This window comes from Buteo buteo, chromosome 17 (genome assembly GCF_964188355.1).
Source record: "Buteo buteo chromosome 17, bButBut1.hap1.1, whole genome shotgun sequence".
In the NCBI taxonomy this organism is placed as follows: domain Eukaryota; kingdom Metazoa; phylum Chordata; class Aves; order Accipitriformes; family Accipitridae; genus Buteo; species Buteo buteo.
This window is the reverse complement of record NC_134187.1, coordinates 46306-59550: the sequence shown is the minus strand read 5'-3', so window position 1 is coordinate 59550 and position 13245 is coordinate 46306. Positions and strand designations below refer to the sequence as shown.

The 13245-nt window shown below is 42.4% G+C and overlaps 2 protein-coding genes across 9 annotated transcripts in view; one reads left to right on the top strand and one right to left on the bottom strand.

Annotated features, from left to right (window-relative positions):
* ZNF512 (zinc finger protein 512) overlaps positions 1-5543 on the bottom strand; it is a 26853-nt gene extending 21310 nt beyond the window's left edge. For 2 of the 3 annotated variants that reach the window (XM_075048749.1, XM_075048750.1), the window contains exons 1-3: positions 5468-5543; positions 2306-2364; positions 778-986 (exon numbers count right to left, since the gene is read on the bottom strand). In XM_075048749.1, coding sequence (XP_074904850.1) covers positions 778-986; positions 2306-2364; positions 5468-5488 — 289 coding nt within the window. In that variant the 5' untranslated portion in view covers positions 5489-5543. Of the gene's footprint in view, positions 1-777; positions 998-2305; positions 2365-5467 lie in introns of those variants that run through there. The other variant, XM_075048751.1, reaches the window with a different exon arrangement.
* GPN1 (GPN-loop GTPase 1) lies at positions 5473-13245 on the top strand. 6 transcript variants are annotated; one of them, XR_012653270.1, is made up of 8 exons: positions 5473-5879; positions 5978-6071; positions 7176-7215; positions 9851-9911; positions 10438-10516; positions 10619-10713; positions 12477-12522; positions 13130-13245. XR_012653270.1 is itself a non-coding variant. In XM_075048754.1 (4 exons), the coding sequence occupies exons 1-4, from the start codon at positions 5487-5489 to the stop codon at positions 9795-9797; spliced, it is 555 nt and encodes a 184-aa protein (XP_074904855.1). In that variant the 5' UTR covers positions 5473-5486; the 3' UTR covers positions 9798-9879. The 6 variants fall into 6 exon arrangements, 1 of the variants encoding a protein (XP_074904855.1); XR_012653271.1 differs by lacking the exon at positions 12477-12522 and adding an exon at positions 10155-10233; XR_012653269.1 differs by lacking the exon at positions 12477-12522 and adding an exon at positions 12240-12282 and having other exon boundaries at positions 13130-13239.

Sequence of the window (13245 nt, the reverse complement as noted above, 5' to 3'; positions counted from 1 at the left end):
TGCCATTTGTGTGAGTGCTGAGCGCGCCTCTTCGTGTTGATCTGTGTGGCTGGCTGCGTATGCATGTTGTATACGTGTGTTTATACCTACAGGAATACACACTTAGTCTCGCTACTGGTTGGACCTGGGGGTGTGGAGCCGCAGCAACCTCACTTCTATCAAGCTACCATATTCCGCTTTCCCCATAACAGAATGGAATACAGATTCTGACTTAGAGATAAGAAGAAAGTGCATTAAAGGAGAGCGAAGTTTTGGCTCTCTGCCACATGAGAAGTTTGGAAAACAGCTTCTAGGCCAGAAAATCTGAATGCTCCTAAAACAACAACCTAAGACCCAAACCACGCCAAATCAGAAAATCAAAGTGACAGAAGTGAGAAATAAAAGAAATAAAAACATCCTTAAAAAATATAATAATCTACCAACCACAAAAGCCGTATCTAAACCAGAGTACTGCTGAATGGTCCCCTTTTCTACATCTTTAGTGTTGCTTGTTGATTGGCAGAACCCTTATACATCTCTCTTCTACAGATAAAACTGAGTTCAGTCACAGAATCATTAATTTTAATAGACAAGTCACTCAAAAGGAACTGCATAATATCAGACAATTTGACCTATGTTTCTGTAGTGGAGGAATTTTATTTCTCCTAATACATGAGCAGCATTACCAGCCTTGTAATTTGTGGCTGAACTGCAGCATGTCTTTCAGAAGTCATCTAATCTCTCATAAAAGAACCAGAGAGAAAAACAGTTTTGCGTCGAGCCAAGAGTGATGAGTACCTTTTTTTTCTGAAGATTTGTTAATGCTGTTTTTTATTCCTCTCATTTCCAACCAGTAAGCAGGCCTGCGAATGGTCCGCTTGCTTCTGGACTCTGCACTTCCATTCACTCGACCCTTCGGTGAGGCAGAAGAAATGTTGCTGACTGTCTCATCATAGTTACTGCTCAGTCCTAGGACAGTAGTTTCCACCTCCTCAAATTGCTTAGACCTGGAAAACAACTTGAAATCCTATGTATATGTATGCATACATACATACACAACCACAATAACTTGACAGACTACATCCCTTTCCTCTTCCCAAGTACTCTAAAAATCATCTCACAGTTCATTGAATCTCCTGAGTTTTGTGAACTGAAAAGTGCCAGCAAGATAAAACATCCTAAATGTTATTTTTCAGCACATCTTTTAGAGAATGACATTAGAGAGCTACTCATGAGGAACAGAAAAAAATATTCATCCTACCTCAAACCTTCATCTTAACAAGCAGGCACAAGTTAATCTCAATTTAAAAATACACATTTGTCCTTAAGCAACCAATGTGGAATATAAGAATTCTTCTGCAGCCCATCATTACAAAAGAGACCTTTTCCATCCCACAAAGGGCAAGATCTCCTTCAGTATGTATTCCCAGAGTCAGAGCTGACACTACACAATTAAAAGACTTAACGCTAGTAAGAATTTTAACCAGCAAAGCTTTCAGCAATGAAGACAGCCTTATAGTATATCCTAAAAATCACACTACATTAAGACTAATTTAGACTAGCCAGCAGCACTGATTTTTCTTCCTAGAGATTAGAGGGAACGTTGCTTCACTATTCTCAAATATTTCTCACAGCTCTGAAATGCCTGGATATTTACACTACTGTCATGACAGCAAAATGATTAGGTGTCAAAGAAACATAAAAGTATCTATTCTCTGGGCAAATACCATTAATGTAAAAGGAAAGAACAGAAAACAGAAACACTTTTCAACACATCCAATTGCTACCACAATTCACAAACTCAAAGAAGTAGATCACTTGAATGATGACTGTGATGACCACCCCAGCAATACCCTCCCACACCGTGAGATGTGGAGTTCACATGTGTTAACACATCAATACAGAAATTAATAAGTGGGAGACACTGATGGTACCAAGTCAGATCAGTATATACTATGTTTAAGGAGGTACTGCAGAAGAATGGGGATAGGAATTCTCAAATTAAAGCCTTTCAGTTGCAATCACACTCAAAATACACAGATTTTGGAACACCATTTGGTCTTGAACAGAAAATATTTACGTTCCCAGTATTAAAAAACTTTTAAAAACAATAAATGAAAGCTAAGACCCCTTGAAGTGTCAAAAAAAAAAGCGCACTTTTCCTGCAAACCAATAAGCAAAGTCAGTCGAGACTCTCATCACATAAACCAAAATCGTTGCAGCTTTTAAAATTCAGAATATGTAAAGACCAGATACAGTTTTCCAATAGGAATCTTTCAGCTTTTTTCTTTCCCTCAGTCAAACTAGGCAAGAAACATTCACATACTTTTTGTTTCCCAGAGACCTCTTGACCTTCTGTTGTCTGTGATGTCCAGGCTTGGTGTCCTAATAAAGCAGAACAATTCACATTAGCAGCATAATTTTTCTTATTTTTGCATGTTTCACTTTTCAGTTAAACAGTCACCTGCACTTTGAGGATGTGCATACCATCCTTTGAAAAGGAAACCATTGTTTTCTGCAACAAGGAAGTGTTTAACGTTTTCAACCCCAGCTGAATTACAACTGGAATCAAAATAGGGATGAGCCCCTCTACACTCCCCGTATGAAAGCCAATCATTCCCCTTGCACTGGGGCATGATGGAGTGTTCTTTGTCTCCAATTCATTCAGTGGTACCTGCTTTCTGCCTGGACTTTATCACGCGGTGACAAATATTTTAGATCCTAACTTACTAGTTTATTTATAGAGTACTTATTTTTTCCTTAATGAAATAATTTTTGCATTTAGCATGCCAGGAACGTTGTCTTTAGTCTCTTTTATGTCCTCTTTTAATTTTTTTCTCTCAATTATTTTGTCATACTCCATCATCTGCCCAGATGTTCACTTTATCCACATCACAGAATCCTTCTTCTTATTTAACAAAGATTTTTTTGTCACTTATTGCTTCTTATGCTCCTATTAAGACACATAATTTAACAGATACCATTGACATTCCCAAGTGTCCTGTCTTTGGGGAGTGGGAGTGGGGGGATCACTGCTCAGGGACTAACTGAGCATCGATCAGCGGGTGGTGAGCAATTGTACTGTGCATCATTTGAGTATTCCAATCCTTTTATCATTACTGCTGTCACTTTATTAGTGTTATCATTATCATTATTAGTTTCTTCTTTTTATATTCTATTAAACCGTTCTTATCTCATCCCATGAGTTTTACTTCTTTTCCCAATTTTCTCCCCCATCCCACTGGGTGGGGGGCAGGGAGTGAGTGAGCGGCCACGTGGTGCTTAGTTGCTGGCTGGGGTTAAACCACCACACCAAGGCAATATAAACAAGTCATTTGCTGTATGTTGCTCCTGGCATGTGGACAATCATTTATCACCTTCTTCCAAATACTAATAATGACTCGATGTTGTTCTTCACTGGGAAACCCATTACAAAAATCTTGGTTATACAGACTAGAAAACAAAAATCATTGCCCAGTAGAAGTATATGAGATATCAAAACTGTAACCTAGGAACAGAGATAGTATTTTGTCATGTACAGGAACTGGCTAATGAACTGGGGAAAACAGAGATATGACAGAATTTGAAGAAGTCATAAAAATGTGATGACTTGTCAGAAGATGCTGAGAAACTTCAGGTGCTATATCAAAACTAGGGAACAGGCAGCTTCAAGGCAAATGAAATTCACCACTAAAAAAAAAATGCACTGGAAAGAAATTAACTTCAGTCTGTCTTTTATGCTTTTGCTTTCTAATTTATGCACAGGACCAAGCAGTAGTTCACTCTTCCCATGACCACAGTCAGTGAGAGACACCCTAACCACCAGGTAAGAAATTTAATAGTGGGCACTGACATCAACTAGATGGATTCTTAAACTGTGACCACAGCCTCCTCTCATGGAAAGGTTAGGGAACCAGCAGGAGAGAAATTCACAACTGCTTGATTGATGACTTCACAATCATATCTTGTCTTCTTTGGAAAAAAATGTCAGCTGAATGTCTGTGTTTGTATTACTTTGATACAGTTTACAGGCATCTAGTAGTGCAAAAAGCAGTGTTTGGGAACCCCCCTACATAAGAAATGTGGAGAAACCTCACTGAGGAGCAGCTAGAAAAAATTAGGCCTGTGAAGTTATAACAATAAAAATGAACAAACAGGCAGGCATAGTCTGCTGCAATTAGCTGGCCTAATCTACCATTAGAAGAACCCACATGACTGACAAACATGGCACATGTTTTTGTGGGTTTTTTTAGAACTAAAAAATTTCGCATAAAAGTGAAGATTAGTAGAGAAGAGTTTAGGTCACAGTTAAGGATCTGCAACAAAAAAAAGGAAAGTACAGATGATCTGTCTAGCCTTCCTTTCTGAGAAGCTGATAACAGCAATTATGAAGGAAACATCTAGAGAAACTGGTGTTTAAGTTTTGAATGTTTTTTCATTTATGCAGTGTACTTCCCACTTAGAAAACAGAGACCTAACGTGTGCAGGAATGCCCAGGGGCTGGACATAGGGAAAACAAAAAAGCCAACTTCCTGGCACAGGTTAGAAAAAGAAGAACAGTGGCCTATAGCCTGAAGAGACAAAGAAACTTCATTTGCACGTGGGCCATTTCTGCCTCCCTATGGACTGTGGGATGTTTCTGTGACCTGGCACATGGCCTGCTGCTGGAGACAAGCTGCTCCACAACAACACATCTGGGAAGATGGTGTTTAAGCACAGCACAGAAACTCCTACTGAGGTCAGGAGACCGATGTAGTAACTGCTAGTGAGTCAGTGCTACAGCGACAGAGGAGAGGTGTCAGTGGAAGCACCAAGTGTCCTGCACTGCCATGACTGTCCCTGCCCCCTCCGAGACAGGGGGCCGGCGTGATGGCTCAGCACCCTTCAGGGAACCCCCTGTTTCAGTCCCGCGTTTCCATTTCTACCTGCGTACTTCATGGACTACCGTCTCCTGCAATGAAGACCTTCCGGACAGAAGGCACCACCGGCGCCGGGAGCCAGCAGCGCCCTGCTCCTGATGCCTCCCCGGCCCTCAGCTGAGGGCAGCCGGGCCCGCCGCTCCCCGGGCTCGGCGCCTGTGGGCGACTAGGCCCTCAAACAGAAACCAGGCGTTTCCGCCGTCGCTGGCGGCTCTCCAGGCAGGCAGCCCGGAGCGCGTCCCGCTCACCGCCGTTCCGCTCGGGGACAAGGCCCAGCCGACGGGCGGCGGCAAACGGACCGAGGCCGCACCGCCTGCGCAGATCAGCGCCGGGCCGGGCCGGGCCGGGCCCCCTCTGCTTCCAGTCCCACACCCAGCGAGACCCTCGGGGCGAAGCGCAAGTCCCACCGCGGCTGTTCCGGCCCGCTCCCGCCATCCCGCTCCCGCCATCCCGCCGGCGGAGCCCAACTCGCGGCGACTTCCGGCCCCGTGCGCCCCGGGACCACAGCCCGGCCGCGCGGCCCCGGGCAGCAGCCAGCAGCACCGGTGGCGAGGACCCCAGGCACTCACCGAGCCGCCGCCGCCCCGCATGGTGCCGCCGCCGCCACGTCAGCACGCGCCCCGCCCGCCCGCGCGCGACGGCGAGGTCCCGCCCGTCCGTTTCCGGCCGCCTCCTCACGGCGGCATCCGGCCCCGAGCCCCACGGGGGGATGCTGCCAGCTGCCCCCGGGCCCCGACCGGGCCCGTCCGGCGCGGGGAAGCCGCGCGAGCCCGCGGTTGCGTACCCGGCCGGCGGCGGTGGCGGCGGCAGGGCGACGGCCGAGTCCCGCGCGCGTCATGGCGGGGTGCTGTGGAGGCGGCCGCCCCTTTGCCGTGCTCCTCGCGCCCCGGAAGGACAAGCAGGTGCTGGGAAGATGGCGGCCCCGGTGTGTGTGCTGGTGCTGGGCAGGGCCGGCTCCGGGAAAACCACCTTCGTGTGCAGGTGAGGGGCGGCTGGTGGGCTGTGGGGAGCTGCCGGTGGGTTTCCCCCAGCGCTACCCCCGTGTCCAGCAGGGCTGACGCCTCCTCGTGTTCCCTTAGCGACTCGCGGCCCACCTGCATGGGCAGCGCTGCCCCCCGTACGTGATCAACCTGGACCCCGCCGTGCACGACCTGCCCTTCCCGGCTAACATTGGTGAGTCCTGCCGCCCTGGCTTAGCCGCGGGCCGTGGCGGGTAGCGGGCGGTGTGAGGGAGGGGGTGGTCCCGGGCCAGAGGTGTGGCGTGTTTGTGGAGTCCGCTAGAAGCAAGCCAGTGTGTTTTGCCATGAATAAATAAAACCATTTTTGGTATACTGCTTTTCCTGTCTTTTGCGGAAGCGGGGGGGGGGGGGGGGGGGGCTACGTGAGAGGTTTGGCTAGGTTGCTTGCATTCTCTTTAAGAGATTCCAAGTCCTAACATAAGGAAGGCCTTTAAGGTGGGGTTTTTTTTTTTTTTTTTTTTTTTTTTTTTTTTTTGTAAATTTAACTCCTTTCTCCTGGCAATCTTTAACATGTGAACTTTTAGGACCAAAGGTATTCTTCCATTGCGTTTGTATGTTTTTTTACATCATCTGGTGTGATTTGATGTGTTTGGGTTCTTGTGGGTTTTTTTCTTTGTCAGCGATGACCATATTAACAGATTCGATCTGGTTCCCTACATCCACAACAGTGGTAGCCATATGTGCTACCAAATAACTTCTTTAAAGCACTTCAAGAGATATGAATTTTAGAGAACATACCTTAACAATAAAACAGTCCTTATGTGTAGCTGTTCCAAAGGGTTTACCATTCATTAGGTTTGTGAGGGTCCTGTCTCTTAAACTTCCTAAAGTTTGTCAGCCTGCCTCTCCGGAGGATGAGGCAGTGTGGATACCAAAGTTGTTTTACTGATGTCAGATGAATAATTAGAGTATCTCTTCCAGTGCTGGATCTCTAATAATACAGTTACATATGTGTACTTTGTTAACTGATGTTGATCAAATGAGAATAAAATTCAACTGAAGTGGTTACTGCTAAATACCTAAATTAGTGGTGTTTTACATGAGTTATGTTGGGTTTCACATGTATGTTGAGAGCATAGCTAATCTGTTAGATTTTATTTATTCTGTTTGGGAGATTTTTTCTTTTGGTGCTAGATCTGTTACTGAGACAAAAGGAGACTTGCTGGAAAAAGAAGGGCTTTCACCTATCAGCAAATTGATGAAGAGGGATATTTTAAAAGTGATGTTCTAAAACTATTTATACGTCTACCTCCTCTAGATATCAGGGACCCTGTGAAGTACAAAGAAGTCATGAAACAGTATCCTTTTTTTGTCTAAATAATGATATTTGGAATCTCAGATTTTGTGAAAAGAGTCTGTCACTTCCGCACACTACAATGAAGAGGGCAGGAGGTGTTGGAGATTGCAGTAAGGCAGAGTGTTGTGTGAAGATCAGAAGTTTTTGACTATGTATTTCTTGCATGTGAGGTTAGAAACATATCTTCTACAAGATTTGATATTCCTTAGGTCATTTTCTCCTGTGCTAAATAGTACTTTTTTACAAATAATAGGCACTCTGCCCACACCTTTTTTTTTTCTTTTTTTTCTGTTCTTTCAAAGAGCTTGTATCTTTTTTTGTGGAAGCCAGCAGCCTTTTCTCCATGTTTTAAGAAGTCTAATTTTATTTGTTACAAACAAATAGGTGAATTCCTATTTGCCTCTGGTAGGTGGAGAAAACTATTTGCACTTTGTTTGACCATAATCAAAGCACTGTTGTTTTTCTGTATCTCAAAGACATTGGACAGTTGGCTCTTGCTGCACAGTAGTTTGATGACCATAGTTCAGTAACATTACACTAAAATGACTGCACTTCCAGAGGGGTATGGAGATCCTTTATCTCTTAAGTAATAGCCGGTGCAGATGGAGATAATATACAGTGTTTGGATTTGACTTGCTAGTGTCACTCAAATTTAATATTTTAGACAAAAATAAAGATGGTGGGGGATAGCATTCTTGATTTTGGCTGTTGTTTGATTTGGAGTTACCAGAAAAACATCCAAGTATTAAGTTTCAGTTTGGTATGTAGGTGCATTATTTGCTTTACTGTGTCTGTTAGCCATTACTGGAGTTTAAGCATCTCATTAAATAATGCTTAAGGAGGGTGTCTGGCCTCGTGTTTGGATATTGAGAGTAGTGGCCCTAGAAAATGGTATGTACTGATGAAAATCAGTGCTGGTTCTTATGCAATTAAAAAAAAAAGATTCTTTGTTTCTTTGGACATAATTAGTATACAGATATGTATGTGTGAAAAAGGATTTTGAAATGCTCATATTCAAGCCGACACTTCGAGTATCTTTACAACATTCGTTCGCATTATAATTTAAATTCTGCTAAAAATTTATTTGTGCGAGAAATCTTTTCATTATCTTTTGAAGTATAAATTTTTAAAATTAAGTGCATTCAGGGCATTGTTAAATTCTGAGTTACTGGCTGTGTTGTAGATCTTTTTGGAAAGACAAAGATGGCTTTGATGTATACATATACGTATATTTTGTCTTTGTACAGAATGGTAATGCTTGAATAATGGCAAGGAGAAGCCACAGCATAGCCCCTTTTCCTTTTGTCAATAACAGTGTTTGGGCAAGAGAGAGATCACTTTGTATTTGTTATGCTACTGCATCATTTAAAAGACTTAACTGTATATTAGGGGCATTGTCTTTTGCTGCAAGGTATCCAATGTGCATTGCACATGGCCAACTAATACCAGAATTGAAGAAGCAGCCCTCTGAGGTCTGCATAATCATCTGCTTTCCTAAATGAAGTGTCTAGATATGGGTTGGGCCCAAATGGTGGAATAGTGACCTCTCTCAATGTCTTTGCCACAAGATTTGATCAGGTGTGAGGTTGTTCCTATGTGATACTGTGCTGGGAGGCTGTGGGATTTTTTGTGTATTTGGAGCCTCAGAGAGCACTGTGTTTGGTTAGCCTCCTAATTATTTCTTTGGAGTTAGAGTATTCTCCATACAGAACCATGTATTTTACAAAGCTGCCAAAGTGCATTAGCTTTCATTTGAGAGATTTCAGTTTTTCAGCTTTTTAAAAAGTAGAATTTAGAAGCCACGTGTACAGAACATTCTTTAGTCTTTGTACATAACTGTTCTGTTGTACTGTGTTTGCTTGCGGTGATGAAAGAGGCACTCAGGATGACAAGATGGTTCCGAAGCAACGGCAAAAAAGGAACTCTTTATTGTCTCTTACAGCGTACTTACGTGCTCCTGTGTTAGTAACATATATCTGGCTTGGCTGGGATGTTTGCCAGTCCTCAGAACAGTTAAAGATAAAAACATTCCATACGCATACTCGTGACTGTCTTCAGCCACATCTTCCCAGGCATACACCAGGCCATCCTCCAACCCGACCTTGTAAAACTAGTTCTTCAAAGGCTTGGCAAACATACAGCACAACAAATTCTAACGTTCACTCTTGAAAACAAATGCCAGGTGTTCCGAGCTGCTCCCACATTCGCTATAAAATCTTTCATATGAATGCTCTGATTTTGAAGTAGGGAAGCTCACTTCTGGAGATGGGTTAAGTTTTGCTAGGGTTATTTGATAACTGACTGCTCTCTTAAATCATAATGCTAACTCAGTGCTGGGGTGGGAACTTGGGCAAGAGATTGAGACAGTGCACAAGCTCTTAGTAAAAAGGCAGGGAACAACTGCATTTGTTACACCATTTCTTTAGCCAGGTATTAGAACACAGACAAAATCAAGGTTGTATTTGACCTATACAGTGTCTAAGCATTTTCACCCTTCCTTAGGAGGGCATTTTCACACACTGAAAAGCTTAGAGACTTTAATCTTCTTTTGATAGATACATGCAGCTGTGCAAGTTAATGTAGTTTCTGTTACGAAATGATCATGAGAGTTTCCTGTTGTGAGCCTAAATACAAAGTATACTCCTTCTTTTTCAATCAAGTGATGAAGTTTATTGAAAAAAGGCAAAATGCATCCAAGTGAGTACATTCTATCAAGTTCTACTTTTCTGGGATCACTGTGGGAAAACCATATGAAATCCTAAAAAGGCTCTCTGCATGTTTTCTACTTGTTTTTCAGCCTTGGTGTAAATTTTATATGGAAAAGGGCATAGAATTAGAACAGATAAGCAAGGATATATCGAGGAAATGTCTGCTGATTCCAGTTCTGCTTTTCTTGTCTTCCATTAGACTGTAACTTTTTCTCACGCACTGTTCAAATAGGCAACAACGAATTCTTCTGAAGAGTTTGCAGTACTAAGTGTCAAATGGATGCTTTCAACTTTAATAGAATCTGAAGCAAGTACGTGCTGCTTAGTTACAAAACTCACACAGGAAATTTTCAAGCATGCCCATAAATCTTGTCACTGTTTGGGAGAAGCTTTTCTGATCTGTAACAGAATAATCATGTGATTTGCCATTACGTGCTTGTGGTAATCTAGTCAGAACAGGACCTTGTGCTTAACTAATTTTCCCTTATTTTTTGTCGGTGGTGACTTCTTACCAGGTATGTTGTTATTGACACACCAGGGCAAATTGAGGTATTCACCTGGTCAGCATCAGGAACCATCATAACTGAGGCCTTGGTAAGTGTTTTCTACATGACTTGTCAGTGAGGCTGTGTGAACAAAGTTGCTGTTGAACAGCATGTACTTCTAATTAAAATGTCTTTTACTTTGTGTTTCCAGGCTTCCTCTTTTCCTTCAGTTGTTGTTTATGTGATGGACACCTCTCGCAGTACTAACCCTGTCACCTTTATGTCCAACATGCTGTAAACCTGCAGGTAAGAAAAGCTGAAAATGCAGTCTATCTGCTTTGATTGCTCTGTCTCTGATACTTATTTTGGAGGGGAATCATAGAACGGTTTGGGTTGGAAGGGACCTTTAAAGACCATCTAGTCCACCCCCCCCTTCTGTGGGCAGGGACATTTTTCACTACATCAGGTTGCTCAAAGCCCTGTCCAACCTGACCTTGAACACTTCCATTGGCTGGGCATCCACAGCTTCTCTGGGCAACCTGCTCCAGTGTCTTGCCACCCTCATCATAAAAAATTTCTTCCTTATGTCCAGTCTAAACCTACCTTCTTTCAGTTTAAAACTGTCACCCCTTGTTCCATCACTACAGGCCCTATCAAAAACTGTCTCTCTGTCTCTCTTAATAAGCCTCCTTCATATACTGAAAGGCTGCAATAAGGTCTCCCCAGAGCCTTCCCTTCTCCAGGCTGAACAAACCCAACTCTCTCAGCCTTTCTTCATAGGAGAGGTGTTCCAGTCCTCTGTTTTCATGGCCCTCCTTTGGACCCACTCTAACAAGTCCATGTCCTTCTTGTACCGTGGGCCCCAGAGCTGAACGCAGTGCTCCAGTTGGGGTCTCACGAGAGTGGGGTAGAGGAGCAGAATCCCCTCCCTCGAACTGCTAGCCATGCTTCTTTTGATGCAGACCGGGATACAGTGGGCTTTCTGGGCTGCAACTGCACATTGATGATGCCTCATATCCACGTAATGCTGTTTTGGTTATTCTCTTAGTGGTTTTCCCATTGGATAAGCAAAATAGTTTAGGTGTCAGTGGACATCTGGAGGTCATTGGGTCAAAGCTCCCACTGAAAGCATTAAATAATCCATGAGACGTTAGTGTGATAACCGCTAGTTACATGAGATCTAACACATTACCTGTTGCTTATAAAATCATTTATCTAAGATGTATCAAGATAGCCTAGTTTAAGCTCCTTCTTGTAAACAAGTAATATTTTATTCTATTTTTTTTAACGTTATTGATACTTTCAGTGATTCTTCAAGATTTGTTTGGAGCTCAGCATAGCATGGAGTTCTTGATTTACTGTCTTTTTCCTCGTACGTGGATTTATCTGTTTTTCTTTCATGTTAAACCAGGGACTTAATACCTATGTAAGGATCAACATATCTAGAGCTGTCATAATTCATGATAAATGTTGGTAAAAGGTTTTCAAAAAACCTATCAATCCTTGTACCAAGGTCAAAAGCTATATCACTGTGATAGGAGTATGCAAAACGTGTCTTATTACATGCTGCATTTTCTGACATTAGTGTTGAGCAAAAGATGCTAGAATATATACAGTGAAATGAATATGTAAGCTCATGTTTCAAGGTAGTTTTGCTTTATAGATGTTTTGAGTTGTTTGAATTCATTGCTCAGTTCACAAATACCTCAGAACCTAAGGTTTGAGTCAGAATAATTAGAAAATTCAGAGAGTTAAAAACTTGGATCTGAGAGTCATAGGAAATAGCAATCAAAATCAACTGGGTGTGTAGAAGGAGATTTTATATCTTACAGATGTGCGCTTACATCTTGAGGAGGCATATTTTGTTCAACTATGGTAAGCAGGATCTGGATGAAAATTACATTCTAATTGATGTGGAGGAAAATACCTTTTGAAGTCAAATGTATTCAGTTTTGCACAAGTCTTGTCTGCTTTATGCTTAACTTGTTTTCTATTCTAGTGAGATTTAGATTAATTTTTAATGGGGTTTTTTTGTGGGTTTTTTTTTTTGTTCCCCGCCCCCTGCCCAGTATCCTGTACAAGACAAAGCTACCTTTCATTGTTGTCATGAACAAAGTAAGTTAAAGCTACGGTTTCTACGTACTAGTGGAACATTGTTCTGTTTAGCTTGCTTTGCCGTACTGTCTTTGTCTTACCACAATAACAGATTTTTCTAGACAAGAGAGGCTGGGAGGGAGCTGCAGGCTGAAAACCGAATCTAAAAGTGGTCTTTAATCTGGCATACAAGTGCACAAGAAGAATCGGGGATGGACAGTTATACCCAAACATGCAAGTTGGAGATGATACTAACAGTTTGAAAAATCTTTTGCACCTTAACCCTAGGCTATAAGGAAATGTAACTTTGTAACATGTAAAAGGAACTAGGCCTTAAGCCTCATTGTTTTAAGATTATTCGCCTTATTGTTTTAAGACTATTCATATTAGACATATAACTAATGATTAGATATTGGTTAGATATGATTAATAGAATGCAGGTGCATATAAAACAATATCTAGGAGCTGCAGGATTGTTCTATGAGACTCCCTCTTCGTGGCTGGCTTAAAATCCAGTCAAGCTGTATCAACAGAGAAAGGATCATACAACTTAGACCTAAGACATGGGAGTAAGTGATTAACTTTAGAATAAGATAAATTAATAAAATAACCTGAGTAGTTTCTTCAGAAATTCATAGGTACCTTTGAAGTGTAAGAAGATAAGTGATGATGATGACCGGAGACTTTCTGCCTGTGACCACCAATCCTAGAAGAACCGAGACATGAGAATGGAGAATGGATGAG

What these genes read in the sequence shown, in the direction of transcription:
- GPN1 (XM_075048754.1), top strand. Translation starts at nt 5,487, where the DNA reads ATGGTGCCGCCGCCGCCACGTCAGCACGCGCCCCGCCCGCCCGCGCGC. An exon ending in GCCCTTCCCGGCTAACATTG is followed by an intron (nt 6,072 to 7,175) that starts GTGAGTCCTGCC and finishes TACCTCCTCTAG; the next exon opens with ATATCAGGGACCCTGTGAAG. An exon ending in TACAAAGAAGTCATGAAACA is followed by an intron (nt 7,216 to 9,769) that starts GTATCCTTTTTT and finishes TTCTTTTGATAG; the next exon opens with ATACATGCAGCTGTGCAAGT.